At 48.4% G+C, this 24,529-nt stretch overlaps 2 protein-coding genes across 2 annotated transcripts in view; both read left to right on the top strand.

Moving 5' to 3' along the window:
* Positions 1-24,529, top strand: part of LOC122368964 (dynein axonemal heavy chain 3-like) — a 153,836-nt gene that overhangs the window by 63,367 nt on the left and 65,940 nt on the right. Inside the window, exons 50-53 of the mRNA XM_043343304.1 lie at positions 164-338; positions 808-955; positions 2,624-2,712; positions 24,358-24,471. Coding sequence (XP_043199239.1) covers positions 164-338; positions 808-955; positions 2,624-2,712; positions 24,358-24,471 — 526 coding nt within the window. The remainder of the gene's footprint in view (positions 1-163; positions 339-807; positions 956-2,623; positions 2,713-24,357; positions 24,472-24,529) is intronic.
* Positions 21,453-22,892, top strand: LOC122368968 (gamma-glutamyl hydrolase-like). The gene has a single exon (XM_043343310.1). The coding sequence runs from the start codon at positions 21,646-21,648 to the stop codon at positions 22,585-22,587; it is 942 nt and encodes a 313-aa protein (XP_043199245.1). The 5' UTR covers positions 21,453-21,645; the 3' UTR covers positions 22,588-22,892.

Raw genomic sequence — 24,529 nt, forward strand, 5'->3', positions numbered from 1 at the left:
TTAATCAGCTCACACATGCATTCAACATTCATGCATGCGTTCATACATTCAACCTGCACTGCTTCTATCTCACATCTTTTCAATGTTCCCTAAGTGTGTCTTCCAACAGTCTACCACAGTCAGTACCGACCCCACCTCTGGGACCCCCATTATCCGTCCCCAGGTCTGCATTCTTCACGCTGATCGCGGCCACGTGTGACGCCTGCTTCCACCAGCCCGTGGACAAGGTGCTCGGTCACCTGGCCCCCGAGGGGCGCCGACTCACTGAGGACCACGTGCGCAACCTCTTCTTCGGCGACTACCTCTACCCGGACAACGACCCCAAAATATATGATGAGGTGAGAAGGAAATATTGTTTGGTTTCTTGCAATTGAAGGCAATGTCGTTTGGTTTCTTGGACTTAGAGTTCTGCTGCTTCGTGCTGACATAGAGTTGTGATACCGGATAGGCTGGGGTAGAGCAGATCGCGATACCTGTTTGTTGTCACTACGACAAGCTCCGATAAAATGCAGTTGTATAATTGAATTGAAGCTAAATTGTTTGTTACCTCAAGTTCGAGCAAAAGTATCGTTTTCTTTACATAAACGCATTGTTGTTTTAGAACCGACCCATCTTATTTTATGTCGTTCTAACGTTTCAATCCATCTCAGCCTATCTGTCCCCTGTCCCGTAGCTGGTATGCTCAGTATTCACACATGATAAATATTTGGCGTCTGTGTTCAGTGTTGACGCACTTCCACCCTCACTCATCCCTTCCCACAGTCTAGGTCACGCTAGATTCAACACTCTTCCTTTCCTCTCCACCAGGTGACGGATCTGGAGGCACTGACGGAGGTCATGGAGGGCTACCTAGCCGAGTACAATATGGTTAGCAAGACCCCCATGAACCTGGTCATGTTCAAGTTCATCATCGAGCACATTAGTCGGATCAGTCGCGTGCTCAAGCAGGATTCCGGTGAGTAGGGGTGAGGGACGATAAGCGAGTAAAGATAGAATGGCGAAGAAACGCGATTGAAATTAGCATAGGGTGGCGAGCGGCGATTGGATTGAAGCGAAATGTGATGACAGTGGTACGGGATTTGACAGGAATGGCATGAGGTTGGGCGGGTTGAGAGGGAAAAGGGCGGAGTAATTTTTTCACGTCATTATTTTCCTGTTCTCCATTGCCTTTGTCTTTGGTTCAACTGCCGTCTACAGGGCTTATCATACTTAACCCTCGCCGGCACAGGCCATTTTGCGTCCTTCGACGGCACAGGGGGGGGGGGGGTACGACCCCCCTCGCGTTTGGCCCCTGAACGAGCTAGATGTTCGCGGAAAAAACGAGCGTGTTGCCCGTCACGAGAGGAAGCCGATGATACCCAATTTTAAGGTCCTAGGTCATCGGGTGACCTTTCAGGTCAGGTCAATGACCCGAAAACCTGGAAAATCGTGACCTGTTAGAAAGTCGTAAAGTGTGGCTGCTATGTGGTTTTCCGGGGTGCTGATCACGAATATCGTGCTAGTTTTGATCAGAGATGATGTCTTTAGGCATTTAGACCAGGTCGGGTCAGGTCAGGTCAGGTCAACCGGTAGGGGTTGTGAGGGTATTCGTAATAGGTACGTGTCAACCGCCTCTCACAGCTTCGTAACATGTTACGAAGGCACCAAAATGTTCAAATGGCTGCTAAATTCGAATTCAGCTCCAAAAACTAGCCTAGAAACGTGTAAAATTCGAAGAAGTGAACCGAGGTCACCCGAGGTCACCAAAGGTCAATGACCTGACCTGACCTTCAGGTGACCTTGACACCCACCCTAATGTATGGGAGCAACATCAAATCACATGTTTGAACGTTTGAAACCACGAAAAGCTTGCAAACGCGCGGCTAATGCGAGCCGACATACGCCGAATCGCGATTCCGGCCAAACATGGTCTCGGAAAAGAGGTCACAGGTCAAAGGTCATTTGGGTCAGGGTCATGAAATTTTCAGCGTAGGTGTAAAATTGATCAATGCGAGGGTACTGAAAGTTTCGTCGCGGATCGGCCGCTTTTTACGCGAGTTATTCGCGAAACACCTTAGCGGGGGGGGGGTGCATCAACCCCCCTGTGCCGGCGAGGGTTAAAGTCACAAATCGCTCGTTCAGAATGCTGATAACCGATGGTGCCAATACCACCGTGTCTTCTCTGTTTGCCTGTCTACCCAACTGAATGAGTCATCCTTGTGGTAAACATTCCGGCCCGCCAGCCAGGAAAGTATTGACGTCACACGTCCTTTCCGACTTGTGACATATCTCTCCCTTGGTCGGAACTGGACTCATTTCCTCTATAACTGACACAGTGAGGCACTCAGTAGGCGGAAATGATCTCATGCACTTGCGGTTGAAGGTGAGGCCAATCTCTCCGTTTGTTTCATTTCATTTGGATGCGATGGTGTACGAGTATAGAGATGCAGCTTTCCAGGTGTTTGCCTGTCAATGCATAAGCTTGTTTTAAGAATGAGAAAGGTGTGCTGTCTGATTGCTAAGTGTGCACATAACCTAGGAGGTAAACGTTAAACCCAGGTCCGTGGTAGACATGCGAAGCACCATTTCATTGTGGTAAGTCAGGTCAGGTGACCCTCCAATCTGACCCGCGGCCTTTGTCCAGGTCACGCCCTTTTGGTTGGGATCGGTGGCAGCGGACGGCAAAGCGCCACCAAACTGGCTGCGTTCATGGACAACTTTGAGCTGTACCAGGTCAGTTTCTGCATAATCATAGACTGGCTTGCAACAGTAGCACATAAATGCGGTAATGCAGCAGGCTGTGGTTGGTAATGATATACGAGTATGAAAGCATGTAGGACGTAGCAAACAGGTCTCTTCCGGTGCGTATTCATTTTTTCGTGTACGGCTTTGTTGTTCACTTTTACACCTATGTACATTGTACACTGTGTACACTTTGATAAACCAGCAACAGCTGATGTCGTGGAGCAAGCCTTATTAGTTATTTGGACAGCCCTCGGTCTGTAGTAAAGGCGTGACTGCAGTGCTCGGTCCTAGTGATTTTGCCGATTTTTTTTTTTTGTCATCCAGGGGCATTAAGGTATTCGCCACGTCGTCTTCATGACATCGGTGGGTTGAGTTATGGCCATGTGGCTATACGAGTATTCATTTTAACCCTAAAATAGTCGGGCGTCAGAAATCGCAACTGTCTGCAGCCGACAGCTGACAACTGCGTCACACCTCACAACCATATGGCACATGAACGCGGGCGCGGATTATACGATTCTTGAAATAATTAAGATTTTCTGTAAGACCCACGCATATCTGTGTCAAAGCTTTTTGGTAGATTTTATAACGAGTACCTACATGGCACAAAGGGTATACAACATACGTAGGTATTTAGAGTAAATGGTGCATCATTTTTCGTCATGGTAATTGATAACACTTGGAAAAGCGAGAAGTTTTCACAATTGTTCACGCATTTGGTATGAATGAAAGCTCGATTTCGTTCGTATCATGAATGGCACGAAGTTTGAACTGTATGGAATATTACATACGAGTATATACAAACTAAACAGGGCACTATGGAGAAACGCAACGTCAATGGCTTCATAAAGTGGCTGGTAAATCACTACTCACTAGCCCCAAAACATAAAACGCACGGGCCTCGTAGTGCCTGGCCTTAGTCCTATGATGGCATCACGTTCTTTCATGAACTGCAGCGGATGGCGTGAGTTAGTTGGACACGGTTGTATGCTACTGACTATTCTGTTCGCAGCATATGGCAGCATCATGTGGCAACACTTTGCCTTCATAATGGAACACTGACATCAAATCTCCGGCTTTGATTCACTTGTGCTAACAGTCACGTCGCAACATATCGGTTTTACTGTCGCCGTCTCTGTTTTGTGTGACCCTAGCTTCATTTATCAGAGGATTACCATGGACCAGGACCACCACTATCATTGCTCCCATCCTTCCACGTCATCCAGTAGCCAACTGTCGACTCCCTCTGCGTTCGCCGCCTCGCCGCTATGCTGTGCAATCAGCAACATCGACTCCACCCACCCACACGCCTCCTTGGGCAGACTGAGTGACGCCACGGAATCGCAGCCTTGCTTCCTCTGCGTCGCCGGCTGCCGCTGCCGCTCCGCCTCGGCTGCCAGAGACGGACCCAGCCACGAGAGACGCACCACTTGGAACAGCGGCGTGAGGAGTGACCACACGGGTGCAGAGCCGGTCTGCGCGCCCAGAAGACCTGCGAGGAGGGTGTCGAACGGTTTGCGCACCAGCGGCTGGGGTGACGCGGAGAGGGCGAACTGTTGCGCCACGCTGGCGACCTCAGTCGGGCCTTCGCCGGAGAGACAGCACTCGCCGAGGTGGGAGATGTCACAGCGGCTCCAGACGCTGGTTATGGCGAGGAGAGAGCTCAGCAGATGTTGACGCATGACGCGGAGTCCTTCGGAGAGCTGGTGGAGCTCGGGAGGGGAACGACTGGCCAGCAGGTTGATCTCGACGAGGAAGTAGCAGGGGAGGTGTCCGCGCGAAACAGCCGATTGGAGGAACTCCAGCAGGGCGAGCAGGGTGTCATAGAGTGCAGAGAGCTCCCAAGTGTCGGCAATGGCCGTCTCCCAGCGCCACAGCAGCGCTGTCTTCAGGTAATAGCTCTTGACGGTGCTGGCCGGGCCGCCGCACGCCGCACGGCAGTACTTGAGCGCGATCAGACAGCGACGTTGCCGCCAGGACATAGCGCGGTACACAGCGTACTCGTGTTGCGAGAAGGAGAGACGCCACTCCTCGTCCTCAAGACCACTTCCTGGGAACCCCACCGGCACCGCCATCACGGGGGTCCGACACAGACGTCTCACCGTCCCCGCACACGGCCGGCCAGAGGGTCTGTGCCGCGCGGCGTACTCGGTCCAGTCCCAGCCGCCGATGAGCGGCATACAGCCCACCACGTCAATGGCCAGTCTCGCGACACTCGAACTCAGGTTCTTCACTGTGCCTGAGACGGCCGGCCCGACCTGGTCGCGCCGACCTCGGCTGACGCCAGCGCCGAACGCGTCCATGAGACGTCGCACGCGGCTGCTGGGTAGGCATAGAGGCTCTCGGTGTCTGCAGGAAGGTAGCAGAGGGTGCCGCAGCAGTAGAAACCCAGGCCGGCTGGAGGGCTCTGCAATCAGCCGTAGCGATGGCTCCGCCGGCGTCGAGAGGGGGTCAATGCATCGACTCGATTTGGGGACGTTTGCGGGGAATGCATCAAACGTTTGCTGGCCACAATGTTTCTGTGCTGTATTTGGCTGGGACTGTCGCGGTTTATCTTCGACGATATTTGACCTGACAGCCTCTTGTAGAGTATTCGTCTTCCCTGTCTTGCCCTTCGCTCTCCCAGTCCCGGCTCTCGCTCCCTCCTCCATCTCCTCTGCTGGATTCACCGACGCAAATCTCTCTCCCTCCATTTTCGCTTCGACTGGCCCAAGTGCCAGCATCACGTCCAAGTCAGCCTTCTCGCCACAGCCTACTAGTCGCACGTCGGAGGCTTCTCGAGTGCTCCCGGAGAGCCACACATGCGTCACAGACAGGGCACTGAGGTCGGCACAGGTGCACTCGGGCTGGTCCGTCGGCAGGGGCAGCCGCAGAGGAGGTGGTGACGTTCTAGGCTGAGGCGTTTTGCTGCCGGAGGGCTCCTGGCAGCCGCGTGTTCTGTTCGGTGCTTCTGTTTGGCTAGTTTTGCTCTTGGGCCTCTTGTATGTGTCGTGAGGCGTGTGGCTGACTTTTGTTTGTTCGCCAGTCCTTGGTTCTGGTGAACAACCTGCTCCGTCTTCCTTTCCACCATGCTCGCGTTCAGTTCTCTTGCCTCTCCGCTCCTCGTCATTCACTCTCCTTTTGTCTACCACCATGCATCCCTTCTCTCCTCGCTGCCTACCACCGACTCCGTTCCTTCTTTCGCCTCCGCACCGTCTTCGTACCGCTCCGAACGCCACCCGCAGCAGTTTTTCGCCGTTTTCGACGATCCGACTATGTTGCTGGTCGGTCAGCTCACGGACATGCGGCATGGCGAGAAAGGTTTCCAGCACTGCGGCGGGGTCGAGGTGTGGATGCTGCCCCAGCCAGGCAGCCGCGGTGGTGATGTGACGATGAAGCTCACAGGCGCAGTCGAAGACTCCTGGTGACGGCGAGGGTGGTGAAGAGATGGATGATGTTGGAGGACATGGAGAGGATAAAAGTCGAGAGGCTGCTGCTGGTGATATTGGTGACGGTGATCGTTGTGATGAGGGTGATGATGTTGGAGGACATGGTGATGGTGGAAGTAGAGAGGTGGTTGGCAGTTCTGATGGTGGTGATGGTGATGGAGGCGTTGGTGACAGTGAGGAAGACGAAGCTAGGGACTGCGATGATGCATGCCGCGGTGATGGCTCAGAGGCACCACCTACAGCGGCAGCGGACTCGTATGAAGAATGATTCGCCGGGTCCGGTATTTGACATGACACGACGTCCGGCGTCACCTCGGCGAAAGGCTCCACTAAAGAGAAATACGCCGAGTCGGGTGTACAGGTCTCGCGGGTTTTAGCGGTAGGTCGCTCGGCGAGCGGGAGGGCAACCAGTTCCGCCTCTGTATCGGTGACCATTTGCTCCGCCCAGTTACTCGCGAGTGCGTACTACGACACATAGTAAAGTGGGGAGGGAAGGGTCAGAGTGGCAGCCTGCGTAGAGGCTAGAACCGGTTTCTATCGTCTGGGCCGGCGACACGGCATGCGGTCAGGGGACGGGGAAAGGTCAGAGGTCACTCACAATGTGCAGTACCGCGTCCCGTCCTCTCTGCGTGCTGACCAGCCCACGACCTCGGCCGTTGGCCAATCGGCATTGGACGGTCAAGGCCACCCGTAGCCAGCGGGCGGAGTGAGCCGGCAGCGTGCCGATCCATAGGTAGTCGTTCAAAGTTTTAGCCGCTTACCATTGAGGCCGGGAGACGACTGTAATGCTATTTCTTGGGAACAGTTCTGTCATTTAACCCGCGCCCCGTCAGGGTCTACCAAGCATCGGTCCCATTGGGGGGGGGGAGGGAGGATTATTTTGCCCCCCCCCCAAGATTTCGAGAACCACGCAAAATAGCGACAAGCAGCAAGCGGTGTTGGATTGCCCCAACGAGGAAATACCTTTTGGCTTGAAATGGGTATCGATTCGATGCAGCTCGTCACGGGAAGGCTAATAGTGGTCTTTGTTTTGCGCTACGTGGTCTAGAATTGCTAAAAATTGAGTTAAAATTGACGTCATCAATTTTGAACTGTTTTTTTTTCGCTAAAACTTGGTCAATAAAGGAGATATTGATCTACAATTTGTTATGTAGATCGAAGAAAGCAGGGACTAATATATATATATATTCCATTTTTTAATTCGAAGAACTTTTGTTTTTGTTTTTGCTATTTTATACCAGACCAATTTTTTATTTGGGGGTCTAAATCTCAAAAGTTTGAAAATTCCATATTGCAGTTTTGTAGCGCCGTCTTTCCTTTACACGACTAGGTAGAGAGCTTTTGAAATTCCTTGTTAACTGTAGCTTTTATGAGCCGCGTTTCAAGATTTCATGTTTTTTTTTTGCTCATTTTTGCTCGAACATGACCTCAGTTTGACCTCAATAACTCCTGACCTAAGGTAACCTAAGACTTGAGATTTTATGTGAAGGTGTCAAATTGATTACCAGCAAGCTACTGAAAATTTGGCGGGGCTGCGCGTCGCCGTTTTCTTGCTATTCAGGAAAATACACAGGGGCGCTATATTGCCCACCCTCGAACGGGGTGAGGGTTAACCGTGACCTGCTGAGGCTGGAGGTCGTTTCACAACAAAGTTTTCTTTTCTGCTGCACTACATTTCCAAAACGTGAAAGCTTCGCTGCTATCCGCCACTATTTACGCGAGTTATTCAGGAAAAAACGAGGAAGGGGCTCATTTTATCACCCCTAATAAGAAGTAGGGTTTCCAAAGTAAGCGGTAACATCGAAAATTAACATTTCCTGTAGGTATGTTTCTCAATTTAGCCTTTGCCCTGCAATTTAGCCTTGGTTTTTCCTGAATAGCAAGAAAACGGTGGCGCGCGGCGCCGCCAAATTTTCAGTACCTTTCGGGGCATCAATTTTACACCTTCACACCAAATTTCAAGTCTTAGGTCACATTAGGTCAGGAGTTATTGAGGTCAAACTGAGGTCATGTTCCAGCAAAAATGAGCAAAAAACATGAAATCTTGAAACGCTCACAAAAGCTACAGTTACCAAGCAATTTCAACGTTCTTTACATGGTCATGTAGACAAAAGGTAGCGCTACAAAACTGCTATCTCAGATTTTCAAAATTCTGGGATTTTGACCCCAAAAAATAAAAAAAACTGATTTTTTAAAAAGAAAAAATCCTTTTTTCCGAATTTAAAAAAAAACGGAATATATGTGATAGTCCCTGCGCTTTTCTATATACATACCAAATTTTAAATTGATACTTCCTTTTTTGGCCAAGTTATAGCGAAAAAACTGTTCAAAATTGATGTCATATTTTAAACTCCATTTTTAGCAATTCTAGATCACGTAGCGCAAAAAAAAATCACCATTGAACTCCTCGTGACGAGCTGCATCGAATCGATACCCATTTAATTCAAAAATATCAACTTTAAAATTTGACCTAATTTGACCTGACCTTGACCTGACCTTGACCTGACCTTGACCTGACCTTGACCTGACCTTGACCTGACCTTCACCGGAACATAATCTTAACTGACCCCAAAGGCTGCCTGACATACATAATCGTATTTGGCATATAAAATGGACCATAAAACATGCATCACATGATATTTTCATATTGTGACCCTCAGTGACCTGACCTCTGTGACCTGACCTGGTATCAGTGACTTCAAGTAGCAAAATATGTGTTTGACGAACATTTCCCCATCGATGATTTTCAATGAAATGCATTTTACTCGATTTAACAACGCATTTCTTGAAATGCCTGTAAATGGTGAAAATTCGACATTTGACCTGACCTGTGACGTCATCGGTTTGACCTAGGTCAACGAAATCGGGTCACAAGGTAGTTCCCTGATGGGGCCATCCAACACCGTTTGCCGCTTGTCGCTATGTTGCGTGGTTTTCGAGATCTTAGGGGGGATTCCCCCCCCCCCAGCAAGGCGCGTTGCTCCGCAGACCCCAGCGGGGCGCGGGGGTAATATGGTGGGTTCTTTCGTAATGTTAATAAATGCTTATAAGGTAAACAATGTTGTAAGTTGACCATGGCACGACATTTTCATTCTATTTTATCCCGTTCGTTCTAGCCCCTCTCGCCTGCCCCCCCCCCCCCCCCACACCACCAGCACTACACCAAACCGGCTGAGTTGGCTGAGGCGAGCGCCTCCCCTCCCTTCATGCCAAACAGAGCCTGGCTGTCGTGACCTCTGGCCTCACCGCCCGAAGGCTCGCCCGCTGTCCAAGGACGCCCTGCGCGGGCCGCAGTGATAGCCTCTGCCGGGTCCCGCCTCTATCCACCGTTCACCACGCGCTCGATTCATTCATGCCTCTGTGTTTCAGCGTCCTACTCGTCGGGTGGCGCCACTGTAGTCATAGGCGACTGCAGGGAAGCCGCGGTCAGAATGCCCCAAACGGCGAATTTTGAGGTTTTCTTTTAATTTCTCCGAAACTAGCCGGCATACGATCAAACCCTTTTCCATTATCATGAAAGGGAGCTATACGAATAAATCGGCCACATCTTCAAGCCTACAAAGCTGAAGACGAAAAGATATGGCTGGAAAGGCAAAACCTACGCTTAAAACCCGCGAGACCTGTACGGACATTTGCCGAGTCTGCGGCGAGGTTCTGTGATGACGTGAAGGTGGCATCTGAAGAACTGGTTACGGTGGAGGATGCGAATTGCTGCTCGGTGAAAGGCCTCAGATATGTTGGTCGCTGCCGAACGCTGTGGTCGCTATCTCCACAGAGAACGTCCTTCATTTCCTCTGGTAAGGTCCGAGCCGCCGCCAGCTCACAATCCTTCATTATGGCTGCAGTTATCCAGGACTTCCGCTCGATGGTTTTCAGCCCAGTCAGTGCGTAGAGATGCCTGCCAAATTGTTTGATTTCTTAGACATTCATGGATATCTATAAGCGCACCTTCACCACTGTCGCTTAATGATACACTGCGAACTTCCGCACGCTCCACTCAATGCTCATCACACTTCATCGCGGGGGCGCAGAAGCTCACACCTCACACGAGCAGCCCCAGTTGACCCATGCTCTGCCGCCCATCCCTAGCGCTTTCGATGCAGGGTGCGTTGCCCACTGCTCACTACCCGGCGCCTGGCTAAGGACTGTCCATCCCAGCGCGGTGCAGACTGCAGTGGCTTGGTTTTCCAGTCGCCGCAGAACCGGTGCTCGGCTGGCTAGAGGGTGCGCCGACGACGCGGAAGGGGGGGGGGGGAGGGGGGGAGGAGCTGCGGACGAGACGCGTATTTACAAATTGCAACCGAGCTCCGCCGTGGGGTAAGGACGAGACGGAACGTCAAGGTCAGTGGGAGTGAGCTCAGCTGCTGCTCAGGTGATGTTTGTGATCCTGATTTACGCGCTGTTACATGTTCGCTCGATCATATGCCTGCTACGAGTATGCTGTGTCACATGTCCAATGTGCGTGAATAAGACAATGGCCGTTTTCACGACTAGTGATCCGGCAAATGCACCAAATCTGACCAAATCAGCGGCAAATCTATTTTACAACAAAATCTTCTTATGATGTATTTAATTTAGTATTTTAATCGAAAATAATGTGCAATGTGAAAAAGCAAGTATAAAGTTACTGCGCAACGCAAGCCGATAACCTGAAACACAGTAAACCTAATTTGACCAAATATGAGCCAAATATGTACCTGATAGCCGTTGTGAAAACGGTTATTATACTTTTAGTTGATAATTAAATTAATTTCCTTTTGCAGTTAGTCGACAAAATATTCAGAAACCGACCAAACTAAGATCTGGATATCCCCGTTTCCTGCTGTTTTTCCCTCCGTGTAAAGAAGTTCGTTCTTTATTGACGGTGTCATACTCTCATTTCACTATTTGAGTGGGTGTTGTATATTCATTGTGCAATGTGCAGCTTGTCTGTCTTCAAAGCTGTGTCCGTACACTACAGCTTCTATTGTGATTACAAAATCCCGATCGAAGTCTTATCTCAGTAATCGAGCGAACCATTGCACAATGCACACTCTTGCTTTGCAATGCACATGCATGCACTTGCATGGTAATCTGCTTTGGAAAACCCGTGACGGCGGACGGCCATTCCATGACCACTTTGCTGTCACAGACAGAATTGTTGAGCCTGAGACAATTGACCTACCTCTGGTGAATGCAGTGAATGCATACATGGTTGGAATTGAATATATGATGAGGATTGAGGATATTCCGCACCGTGCATGTGGTCTGAGCTTTCCGTGTTGTGCTGGGGGAGAGGGGGCCCCCGTCTAACTCGGCTCCTGGGCCACGTAGCGACACGCAGTAAGCGGCATTCGAAAGAGCGTGAAAAATAATGAGGGAAATATTTCCGGTCTTTTTTAGGTAAGGTTAACCCTCGCCGGCCGAGGGGGGGGGGGGGGCGGGTGCCGCCCCCCCATAGGGTTTTTTCGCGATAGCTCCGAACACGCTGGCGATAGAGAGCTGAAACTTGGCATACCTGACCTTTGATCCAAGCCGGATCTTTTGACACCAACCGCATTTTTGGGTCAGGTCAGGTCACTGACCTATGACGTCATAAGTGAACCTCTGCACGGTCTTCAGATGTCGCAACTTCGCAACGCCCTCACTGCCAGAGGAGATGTCACAGGGAAATGAAACTTGCAGGATCTAGTATCCATTATGAGTCTCACAACTTGTATATCTCGGATTTTTCCTAAAGGTCATATGAGGTCAGGTCATTTTCGTGACCTCACCATTATAAGTCAATGGGGAAAAATTCAAACTGCTATTCTGGCGCCGGGAACGATCTCCAACTATCTCAAGCACACAGAATCGTGATTTGATGCACTCCTTGCAAGGTTAGATGCGTCACTTTTGCAATGTTGACCTTGCGTGACGTCATTTATGACGTCATCAAGGTCATATTAGTTTTTCGTCAATAACTCTTGATCAAATTGAGCTAGCGAGTCGGGAAAGCCACCAATGGACTCAGGAAGACCTGCCGAATCGAATGATATGCGACATGACCTCTTTCGACCAACTTCATGACCTGGAGGTGCTGACCTGACCTTGACCTGAGGTCAACACCCCAAGTTGACCTGACCCGGACAAAAAGTATATCATTCGACGCGCCTGAGCGAGACGAACACGATGCTGCCAAAATCGGCGCTCTGCGGCCGTTTTTTGCGAAGTTATTCACCAAAAACTGAGCCGTACCTTTGGGCACTTGACCTGACCTCAGAGGTCACCGGTTGACCTAGGACCTTAAAATCGGGTACCAATCTCTGCGTCTCGTAACGGCGCACACGCTCGTTTTTTCCGCGACGCGCTAGCTCTACCAGGGGCGAAACGGCGAGGGGGGGGGTCGTACCCGCCCCCCCCCCCCTCGGCCGGCGCGTATGTAGAAAACCAATAGGTCCGGCGAGGGTTAAAGTTCAGGCCACCAGAGGCAATCAAAGGTCAAATTCGGTCTACTTCAACATTTTTTGAAACGTCCAACGCATAACTCGGGAACCAATGGAGGTACAGCGTAGCGGAAGACTGCATTCGATAGCTCTTTCACAGGCCTTTCTGGATATTGTCCTCAGATTTGACCTCAGGTCAAATGTTTAGCTTCCAGAGGACAAAAACTCTAAAAATAGTCGTTTTTACGAATATGTTTTCGGTTATACCTTTTGACTCAAGAGAGCCACGACATAACTTATGCCAGCATCGTGTCCCTCTCGTCGACTCGCGTCGAATGAACAATACGTTGACATTGAAAGGTCAATTTGAAATTTTGACCAAAGGTCAAGGTCATGACCTGATGTGGAAGGGGTCGTGTTGCATACCAATTGATCCGTATTGTCGAGGTAAACACATCTGACGTGATTTCATCGCTCTAGCTAGCACGTCTACATCAAAAGTTATAGTAAACAAAACTGCTGGTGACTTTTTATGACCTGAGATGACCTCAGGAACACACAGAAGGGTCACGGGTACAATTTTCCGATCCAGTGTGTCATGTTTACCTATGAACCGATGTTTGAGAGTTTTAAAAATGGCATTCGTCCAAAAGAGGCGCATTTCAATTTCTCCAGTTGACTTAGGTATAATGGAGAGGTCGCAAAATCGATCTGACCTTAGGCCACAGGTATCGAAATTCTGAGATATTTATGTTATTCATACTGATAGGTTCTCTTATCCATCGCTGAAAATTTCAAAGTGATCGTTAAGTCGGTGTAGCTACAGCGAGCCTTTGAACTTTTTGAGGTAAGGTCACTTGATGTGACCTGGTGACCTGACCTTGAACGATCCGGGTCTGAAATTTTCACCACATGTGCGGAAAAGATGTATGAACAGGTGTGCCAAAAATGGCGGCGCTGCACGCCGCCATTTTTGAAGTTCGCGAAAAACCTAGGGGGGGGGGGGGTAAAATCCCCTACCCCAGCACATCGCGGAATATCCTAGGATATCACAGGTTTGCCGTTTGTGTGATTTTTTCTTCAAACAATCAAACAGAAGCAGGCAGTTCATGAGCAGACGTTTTCACGAACGAGTAAGGTCATCGGTCAAATTTTGATACACAAACAGCAGGCAGTTCTTGAACGTTCACGAACTGTTCGCGAACACGGTAGAGGGAATACCGTCCACTGGCCTTTTTCCTCCTTATGAGCTAGAGCTTCGCGGAAAAAGCGATCGTGTTCACAGTCACGACATGCAGCGAATGCACCGCCTAACAGCCTCACTAACTGGTTCTAGCAGGTTCCGATTTTCCCGACTGTTGGGTCATGGTCGTGATTTTAAAGCTCAACCAATGACCTTAAAATTTGTCATCATCGACTTCTTTTCGTCATGTGCAGCACGCTCATCGGACCACCCCCTTCCCCGCCCCACCCCCATCCCATGCGTTAGCTACTGGGAAAACGCCAATACGGGTGAAGGTTTATACCGGCTTATTCTCATCTGAATTGAAACGTTGGATCAAGCATTCGAAATTCGTGCTACTGAAACAAGTGTACCTATCTACTCGTATTAATCGAGGGAAATTTCGCTTTGATGTAAGCATTGCCTTGACTTTCATCACGTCCCGTGTATGTACACAGCGGCCAGTTTACCGCACCTGTCCCATGGTGTCACGCATCCGGTACATGATCCGTGACTGCCAAAATTTCGCCACTCATCATGCTGACCAAGGGCGGGGGGCACGCGGGCCGTACGTGCACGCCGTGGGGCGTGCGCTGCCGGCTGCACTCCTCTGATAGCCGTGTGAAATTAATGTCACACGAAGTAGTAGCTATTTTACGCAGATCATTGTTTGTCAGCAAGCAGGCGTGATTTAGCAGGTTATTTCCCAACGATGCCATCATTTTGAAACGAAACAGCGGAAAGCTAATCATGATTATGTGTTTCGGTACACGTAACTATAACATTTGGCCAATTGTGAGTTTCCATTTGCATTCTAGATCTGCATTTTTGGGATGCAGCTCTCTCTCTCTCTCTCTCTCTCTCTCTCTCTCTCTCTCTCTCTCTCTCTCTCTCTCTCTCTCTCTCTCTCTCTCTCTCTCTCTCTCTCTCTCCGATTTTTTTTTTCTTCAGAGGTCAACCATCACCTTGACTTTATCCAACAAAAGTGCACCATGCGATTTGTTCTCCGAGGGCAAACGTATTTCGATATAAACCAACAGCCGATTTTTACGCCATTACTTTTGCTGATGTGGTGTCGAGTTAACCTGAGACCGTAAATCGCCTTTATGGAAATTGCAGCCGGTTTCATTTTTCAGACACGCATTGTTTACAGTCATGGCATTGACGAACGGTGACCCTGGGATGTGTCACGGACTCACGTGCCACGTGTTAGATGCGTCTGAGCCTACCCGAGACGGTTGCCAAGGTATGTCATAATCTGTGGTGGGAAGTACAAGGACATGTTTACCAAACCTTACGTCACGTGTATATTTTTACCATGTTTGCATAAACTCGCTATCAGTTATATCACGCCTTACATAAGTTGGAATCACATATCTTTATTATATAATGTCGCAAAAAGTAAAACGTTGGAGCGTATCTGCGCAGTCTCCTGATTATGAAGGTTAAAGTGATATGGTGGGCAGGAATTAAGTGGACCTTCTTGTGAAAACTACCTCATTTTTCCAGAAAGTGTCAGTCTCTCTTTAATCTACAGCGTTGCTGCGGAGCGTACAAACAGCAAAAACTATGAATATATCACGTAATATGTGAAACTGGGATTTCAGAGCTTTTAGCAACGTGGACTATCGTTTTCGGCCTTGAACATATCCCTGCACTGAATCTACGGCGTGTTACCCCCCCCCCCCCCCCTCAGTTTTTTTTTTCTCGCGAATATCTCAATCGGTGGCGCGTAGTACCGCCGTTTTTGGCTCACCTGTTTATAAATCCTTTCCGCACAGGACGTAAAAGTTTTAGACCCGGGTCGTTCAAATTTCGGTCACCAGGTCACGTCACGTGACCTTACCTCAGAAAAAGTTTCAATGCTCGCTGTAGCTACACCGCCTGAACGATCATGGTCTTGAAACTTTCAGCGATTGATAAGACTAGGGTGTCTGTTATACATCTAGCAGTTGTACGTACAGTATAGCAGTAGCAGTATAGACACTTTCTAAATGTTTCTAGTTATCGAACAACTCAATGAAAAATGTTTTTTTACGCACACGAAACTAAAGCACGGGAATTTTTATTTTTATTTTTATCCATGCCATTTGATTCACTGGTAGTCAGCACGTTTTACGAAAAGGAACATAAAACCAACACCATTTATATATATTTTTTTTTGATTCTCAGTTCGTTATTGTAACGTAGCGTAATTTCAAGCGTCACTTTAAGTCGACTCAAGGGTCCTTCAAGTAGCAAAATATCGCGGCTAGCTGATATCTTTAGGAATGAAGGAATTGTTGAAAATCTCCATGATACGGCTGGCAATCACCTGAGCTGTTAACGAGATCAGCGAGGAGACGTGCGGAAAAGCCATCAGGCCTGTTTTGAAATAAGTGCGCTGTGACTCGCACAAATAGGGGAGCACATTGAGCACGTGCTCTTATGAACAAACGATGTCCGTGTGATGATCGTGACACGTCTCACTTAAAATAAAACTTTTTGCTACATTATGCCGTCTTGCACTTAACCATTTCTCGAATGGCTCAAAAGTTATGGCGGATTAAGAAGTGTCAGATGTATAAGAGACACCCTTTATATATAAAGTGCATATCTCTGAATATTGATATTTGTGACCTTAGGTCAGGTCAGTTTGGCGACCTCTCCATTATCAGTCAATGGAAGAAAACTGAAATGCACCTCTTTTGGAATTATGTCGTTCTAAACACTACAAACATCATTTTATTGGTGAAAATGACACAGTGACTCGGAAAATTGCACCCTTGACCCCTCTCTCCTGAGGTCATCTCAGGTCATGAAAGGTCACCAGCAGTTTTTTTTACTATAACTTTTGATAGAGACGTGCTAGAGCGGTGAAAACACGTCAGATGTATTCAGCTCGACGATACGCAATACGTATCGACTGATCTACAACATCCCCATTTCCGGTCAGGTCATGACTTTGACCTGAGGTCAAATTTTCAAAATGACCTTTCAATGTCAACGTATAGTTTATTCGACGCGTCTCGACGAGAGAAACGCGATGCTGGCAAAATGAATGTCGTGACTCTCTTGAATCAAATGTTATTAAAGAAAAACGTTTCGTAAAAGCTGTGGCTATTTTTCGACTTTTTGCGCTCTGGAGGTCACACTGTTGACCTGAAGTCAAATCTTAGACCAATATTAAGAAAATCCTTTGAAAGAGCTACCGAAATGCGCTTTACTCCGGCGCTGTAGCTCTTTTGGTTGCCGCCAGTTACGGCTTGTGTTTCGAAAATTGTTTAAATAGACAAAGTTGGAGCTTTGATGACCTCTGGCGATCTGACCTTTGACCTGACCAAAAAATTAACTGAAGTATTTCCTTCATTATTGTTGACGCTCTTTCGATTACCGCTTACCGCATGTCGCTACTTTGCCCAGGAGCGGGTGGCGTGACCCCTCCCCCCCCCCCAGACACCACGGAAAACTTAGACCACCAGCACGGCGCGAGTTAACCCTCGCACGACCAGGCCATTTCTCATAACACGAACGACCAGGGGGGGGGTTGTTACGACCCCCCCCCCTGGCGTTTCGAAACGGAAGGTCGTAGAGCTTAGCGGAAAAAACCAACGGATTGCTCTCAACGAGATCTCGCGATTGGTGGTATATTTTTTGGTCCTAGGTCAACATTTGACCTACTTTTGACCGGTCAAAGGTCAAATTTTCGGAAAAATAGACTTTTTTCAACTTTCGGCGGCGATTGCGGCAAAACGGTGGGAGATATCGACTTGAAACCTTCACTATCGTGTTCCTTGATTAATTCTCTATCGTTTGGTATGTATTTCGTTTCCCTAGCTCTAAAAATGGCGCGTTGGGAGGTCGGCAAGGTCACAGTCGGCGGCAGAAATTCGAAAAATCAAAATTTAAATTTTTGAAATCTGATTGTATTTTTGGATTTGGGAGGTCCATTTGCTCCCTATAGAAGCTAATATTGCTGCATATTCCCATTGAGGTGACAAGAATTAGCAAAATAGTGGTTCGGGCGCTTTTCAAAAATAGTACCGGACGCTGTTCCTCTTGTGACGTCATAGCTCCGTGACCTGACCTGACCCGGTCAAATTTCTTATACCATATGATAGCCAATACTTGCCCCAACATGCATGGGAAGTTTCATCACGATCCATCAACCGATGTCCGTACCACCGGCAGGAAACCTCGGGCGTTGGCACTCAGTTTGTGAAAATCCGGCCGGAGGCTGTACCTCTTATGACGTCATAACTCCGTGACCTGACATGACCCGATCAATTTTTTTCGGCAAAAGATGCGCAAAGGTTGCCCCAGAAGGTATTGAAAATTTCAGCCCGCTACGACAAGCCGTTTAGCGTGCACTTCGAAAAAACCTCAGGGGGGGGGGGGTTGATACAACCCCCCCCCCCTAGGCGTTCTAGGGTTAAGCAACACTGGCGGATCCAGGAGGGGGTGGGGGTAGGACATTTGGGGCAAATGTCTTCTGCCCTCGCGCAGCGCCCGAAATCGACGAAATTGTGCGTTTTTCGAGAATAAAACGAAAACGTAAGAAGTTTTATTAGGAAAAGTTAATTTTCCACTGCTCATCAGTGCGCAACAAATCAAAATTCGATGAGTGTTTGGAATTTGGAGAAATTATTTTTGGGGTATGCCCCACGCAGCGTCCAAGACCGCCTTTCTGTATCCGCCATTGTAAAGCAATTGCCTTTTCTATTTGTATTGCAAATATACCACTATTTTAGCTCAGGCCCTGCTGGAGAGAAGTGTTTGAACACGGATCTGGCATTTTTTTGCGAAAGTCTTAAAAGCGACAGCGCTACGCGCCTCCCCTTTTGGTACACCTTGTCATACATTTTCTCTTCTTGTGTTGAAAAAATTTCAGTCCAGGTCTTTTAGGGTCAGGTCACCAGGTCAAGTCAAGTGACGTTTCTCAGATAAAGTTCCAATGTTTGCCACACCTACGCCGACTGGTTAATCGCTTTGAAACTTTTATAACTTTATAAATATGACTTGAGTGTCATGATTAAAAAACTTTTCCTCAGGACTATATGTAATTAATGTTTATGTTTTTTCGGAGTTGTTCAAGAGGATAGGTGTAATATTTGTATGTAATATTTGTACCTATCCTCTTGAACAACTCCGAAAAAAACATAAACATTAACTTTATAAAGGCAACATTATGTATAAAACGTTAATCTCAGAATAAAATATCGGTGACTGCGGTCAGGTCAACTCTGCGGCCTCTTTGTTATAAGCACACATCAATTGAGCTGTGCTTTTTTTTAGGAAAATCATACTTAGCACTCTCAAACGCCCGGTAATAGATGAAAACAAAGTACTGAATCGAAAAATTGTACCTGTGGCCCATATTTGTAGCCACGTCAATCAGGTCACAAAAGGTCCCAAACAGTTTTTCGGCTAGAACTTTTTACCTTCTAGGCGGTGGGGGGGGGGATTTTTTGCCCCTCTTTATTTTTTTTCGATATATCTCCAGAACCGCTGCGCCAATCGTCACCAAACTTTCAGTACCCTCCCGTGAACAGCTATTGCACATTATGACAAAAAAAATCCAAAGGCTGCGAATTACGATAGGTTGGCCACTAATGACGTCAGAGTGACGTCATTTCTGCCATTTTCGGCCCAAAAAAAAATGTTTCGCGGGAAGAGCTGCCAGGCCTACAGCTTTAGTGATACAGAAAAATGTGTTAAACATAAAAGGTGTAGAATTTAAAGGGCTTCAAAACTGCCATCTCGGATTTTTTGAAACTTTTGGATTTTAACCCCTTAAAATCAAAAACTAGATTTTTGAATATAATAACCGAAAAATCCAAAAAGTTTTTTGAATTTCGAAAAAAAAATGGAATATAAGTATGTGATAGTCCCTACCGTCTTCTATCTACATACCAAATTTGAGATCGATATATCTTTTTTTACCAAGTTATAGCGAAAAAAACTTCAAAATTTATGACTTCAAATTTTTGAACTCAATTTTTTTGTTGCAATTCTAGACCTCGTAGCGCAAAACAAAGACCACCATTAGACTCCCCGTGACGAGCTACATCGAATCAATACCCATTTTATGCAAAACTATCAATTTTGAAATTTGACCTTTTTTACCTGACCTTGACCTGACCTCCACCAGAAAGTGACCTAAACCATACCTGATGGTCTCATAACCAACAACATTGAGTTGGAAATGAAAAATTGGCCATAAAACATGCATCGCACAACCTTAGTAAAGTTGGGTTCATGTGGTGACCCTTGGTGACCCTTGGTGACCTGACCTGTGACCTGACCTGGTATGACCAGTGAACTCTGATAGCAACATATTTACTAGACAACTGACGCCTTATCGCTGATTTTCGACAAAATGCGTTTTCCTCGGTGTTATAGCGTTTTCCCACCTAGTGCGACAAGTGAACGGTGAAATATTTTATCTTTGACCTGACCTGTGACGTCATCGGTGACCCCGAGGTCAATGAAATTTGGTTGCCCTTCACAAATTTGACAGGGCTATCGAACGCCGTTTGAATTTTCCGGATCCGTCCAGTAGTTTCGGAGATACGGGGGGGGGGGGGCAAAAAATCCCCCCCCCACCGCGGGGAAGGTGGCCGGGAGGCCCACCGCCTGCCGGGTTTATAGAGACCTCTTGGGGTGATGAAAACAGAAATGTGTTCAGCTCCACGATACGGATAGATTGATATGCAAATGGCCTCTGCCGGTCAATTCATGACCTTGACCTTGCCAACTTTTTATGTTGACCTCCGCAGGTCAAATAATAGTTCATTCGACGCATCTTAACAAGAGGGACGTGATGCCGGTAAAAGAAATTTCACGCAAAGTTTTAGTCAAAGTTTATTGCAGAAAAATTATTTTCAGAAAATGTCAATTTTAACAGGTTTTGCTCTCTGTACTATGTAGGCTAAACCGTTGTCTCAAGTTCAAATTTGAGGATATGTGTCAGATAGAGCGTTGGAAGGGCCATCCAATGCGCTTTTCCGTGGTGCTGTAGCTCTATTCGTTTCCGAGGTGTGTGTTGCTTTGTCAAAATTGTCGAAATAGGCGCTATTTTGCCTTTGTTGGTATTGGTGACCTGACCAGTGCCTGTCCTAAAAACATGACTGAAGTACTTTCGTCAGGGTTTTTGACGCTCTTGCGAACGCTGCCTTACCGCGTGTCGCCACGTGGCCCTGGAGCAGAGTTAGAAGGGGGGGGGGGATTCAAACACCCTCCAGCAGGGCGAGGGAATCCAAGAGCCTCAGCGGGTCTCAGGATATAGCAGAATGATATGTTGGAAACCGATACTAAACTAAATGCCATCGGGAACTACGATACTAAAAAACGAGCTAAAATAGGAAACTGAGACAGACACAACTTTTTTCAACTTCATCCCACCTATTCACAAGTGAAGCCTTATAAAACAAACATGTAAAAATTGGATTTGAAAGCACCTACCAAGTACTAGGCTAATATCGTCATTGCATTGTTATACCAAAAAGTTGGCATTAGATGGACATCTATGTACTGCTGATCATGTGATGACGGAGCATTGTCGGTGCCACACTTCGTGGGGTGCCGGAAATCCTGCTATCGGCCCACAAGTTCTGCCTTCCCACCGGCCTGCCCAAGATATGCAGCGACTTATAAAACGCGCCACCTAGTGCGACGAACGTCACTGCTCGCCGAGTTACTGAACCGACCTCAGAGCTCTGCTCCTGCCTCTGAAACGTCATTTGCTGTCTAACTTACAAACACAGATCCCATCCCGAAACCCAGAGACCAAGCCCCGAGACCAAGAGACTCAGCCCCGAGGCACAGCTCCGAGACCCAGAGACCCAGCTCAGTGACTAGATCCCCACTTGTTCTCCCTCCCGTCGCGATGCTGTCCGCTCTAGTTCTTCTCTCACTCGGCTCGCTGGTGGCCGGGCACGACCGTCCCATCATCGGCATCCTGGCGCAGGAGACGACTCCCGACATCGACGGCTTCTTCCCGGAGCTCAACTACACTAGCTACGTGCAGGCGTCCTACGTACAGTTCGTGGAGGCGGCCGGCGCTCGCGCCGCGCCCGTCTTCATCCATCGCTCGCAGCAGTACTACGAGGACATGTTCCGCCAGCTGAACGGCCTGCTGCTGCCCGGAGGGAACAGTCTGCTCGGGTCGTCTGGGTTCGGCTCGGCCGCCAGAGCGTTCTGGGAGCTGGCGCACGACCACCCGGAGGTCTACTTCCCCATGTGGGGTACGTGTCTGGGCCACGAGGAGCTGGCTTACCTGGCGGGTGGGCACGGGGTCCTGGAGCTGTGTGATGCCCAGAACCAGCTGGTGGCCGTCCAGTCCGACTCGACGCTGCTCGAGAGCAGGATGTTCGCTAACGCCACCCCGGAGCAGGTGGCGCTGTTCACTGACGAGCCCAACGTGGTGATGTTCCACTCCAAGTGCGTGCGGCCGGGGGCGTTTGCACGTCTGGCTCCCGAGTACCGGTCGGTGGCCACAGCCGTGGACCGGCACGGCCTCGAGTATGTGGCCATCCTGGAGCACCGTGATCTGCCCATCTACGGCACCCAGTTCCACCCGGAGAAGGCGGCCTTCGAGTGGTCCACGCTGGAGCGCGTCGACCAGATCTCGCACGCGCCGTCGGCGGTGTCCGCCTCCCAGTACCTGGGTGAGTTCCTCGTCTCGGAGGCGCGCCGCAGTGAGAACGTGTTCACCAGCGGGGCGGAGGAGGAGGCGGCCCTCATCTACAACCACCAGCCGTACTTCACGGGCTCCCGCGGCTCCTCCTTCCAGATGTGCTACTTCTTCGACGACTCCGACTTCATGTAATTACCCGGAATGGAAGTTTTGTCACCCCGATCTCTATTTTGATGGTTTGTGGGCTGATTGGAGCAGATCTTAATTTTAGTTTAAGCGTGTTGGGTTGCTGTAACGGCTAAACATTTTTAGCAGGTTTTGCCCTTCTTACATGTCATTATGCTTGGGACGATAGTTTAGAAGTCTATTCGCAATAAGGATATATGTGTGAAACCAATGTTCCTTATGCGTGGCATGAACTCCGGTGACGTGGGTATTGTCTATGTTGCGTCCCGCTCTATACAGACGCATAGTTGACTACCCGGGATTTACATCGCAACGCCACACATCGATGTATGTACATAATACAAGTGAAAATGAATGTTGATTTTTGCAGATGAGCTTGGCCAAAAACATACTCTGACTTTCTGGGATGTGGGCGAACTGGGTCGTGTTAATGCAACTTGAACTTAGATACAACACGAGAAGCTATGAATTACAACATGCGGAGCTTTCTGCATTGCCGCTCTGCATTAATAAACCCGCGCCCTGCTGGGGGGTGTTTGAACACCACCACCCGTGCTTTTTCGCGAATAGCCGTCGTTTTTGGCACATCTTATCACGCATCAGTTCTACACATGTAGTAAAAATTTCAGACCAAGGTCATTCAAGGTCAGGTCACTAGGTCACTTCAAGTGACCTCACCTCATAAAAAATTTCAATGTCTGCTATAGCTACAATGAATGACTGATTGCTTTGAAACTTTCAGCGATTGATAAGAGCAATAGTATGTGCAAAATGTTTGTCTTAGAATTTTGATATCGGTGACCTAAGGTCAGGTCAATTTTGCGACCTCCCCATTATAGGTCAATGGGAGGAAATCGAAAGGCGCCTATTTTGGACGAAAGCCGTTATAAACACTCTCAAACACTGAAATAACTTTGACACACTGAACATGAAAATGGCACTCGTAACCCCCTGCAGTGCTTAGTGCTTATGCCCCTGAGTTCATATCAGGTCACGAATGGTATCTAACAGTTTTTCGCGAATAAATTTTGCTAGAGGCACGCTAGAGCGACGAAAACGCCTGCGATGTGTTCAGCTTGACGATACGGATCGACTGATTGCAACATGACCCTTTCGGGTCAGGTCATGACCTTGACCTGAGGTCAAATTTTCAAATTGACCTTTTAAGGTCAAATTATAGTTCATTCGATGCGTCTTGACGAGAGGGATACGATGCCGGTAAAGGCAAGCTCGCGGAAGGCTTGAGTCAAAAGTTAGTGCAGAAAAACTTTCCAGTTTTTGCACCCTGCAGGCAAAACCGTTGACGCTAGGTCAAATCTAAGAACTCAAAAAGAGCGTTAATAGGGCTATCGAATGCGCTTTTCCGCGGCGCTGTAGCTCTTTTGGTTCCCGAGTTAAGCGTTTGCTTCTTGGAAATAGTCTGCATTCGACCTGAAAATCGGCGAAATTTTACCTTCAATGACTTCTGGTGACCTGACCTTTGACATAGCCAAAAACGAGACTGAAGTGTTTTCGCTCTTCTTAGCGTGTGGTCCTCGCTTGGAAATCTGCCCAAAGAGACCACACATAATTTTATTTTTAAATCAACCACTAAATGCTTGCTATGGTACACAACGTGTTTCAAAATCCGCTTTGAATATCCTCATGCGGACGTAAAATTACCGTTTCGTAGATTGAGCTTTTTCGCATAATGTTTGGAAGTATTTGTTGCTTCTCAACCGATGCCTGGTGGGCCGCCTAATAAACACTATATCTCGCCTCTGCTGTGCCTGGCAGATCGAGATAACCAAGGGCTACGGCATGACGGAGTGGAGGGAGGACCTGAAGCTGATTCTGCGGCGCACCGGCGCAGAGGGCAAGCACCTCGTCTTCCTGTTCGCCGACAATCAGGTCAGATGGGAGGGTTGGGGCTCAGACAGACGTCAGGCCAGCGGGCTGATAGTGGTGT

This window comes from Amphibalanus amphitrite, unplaced genomic scaffold, assembly GCF_019059575.1.
Source record: "Amphibalanus amphitrite isolate SeventyFive unplaced genomic scaffold, NRLGWU_Aamphi_draft 000993F_arrow, whole genome shotgun sequence".
NCBI lineage: Eukaryota > Metazoa > Arthropoda > Thecostraca > Balanomorpha > Balanidae > Amphibalanus > Amphibalanus amphitrite.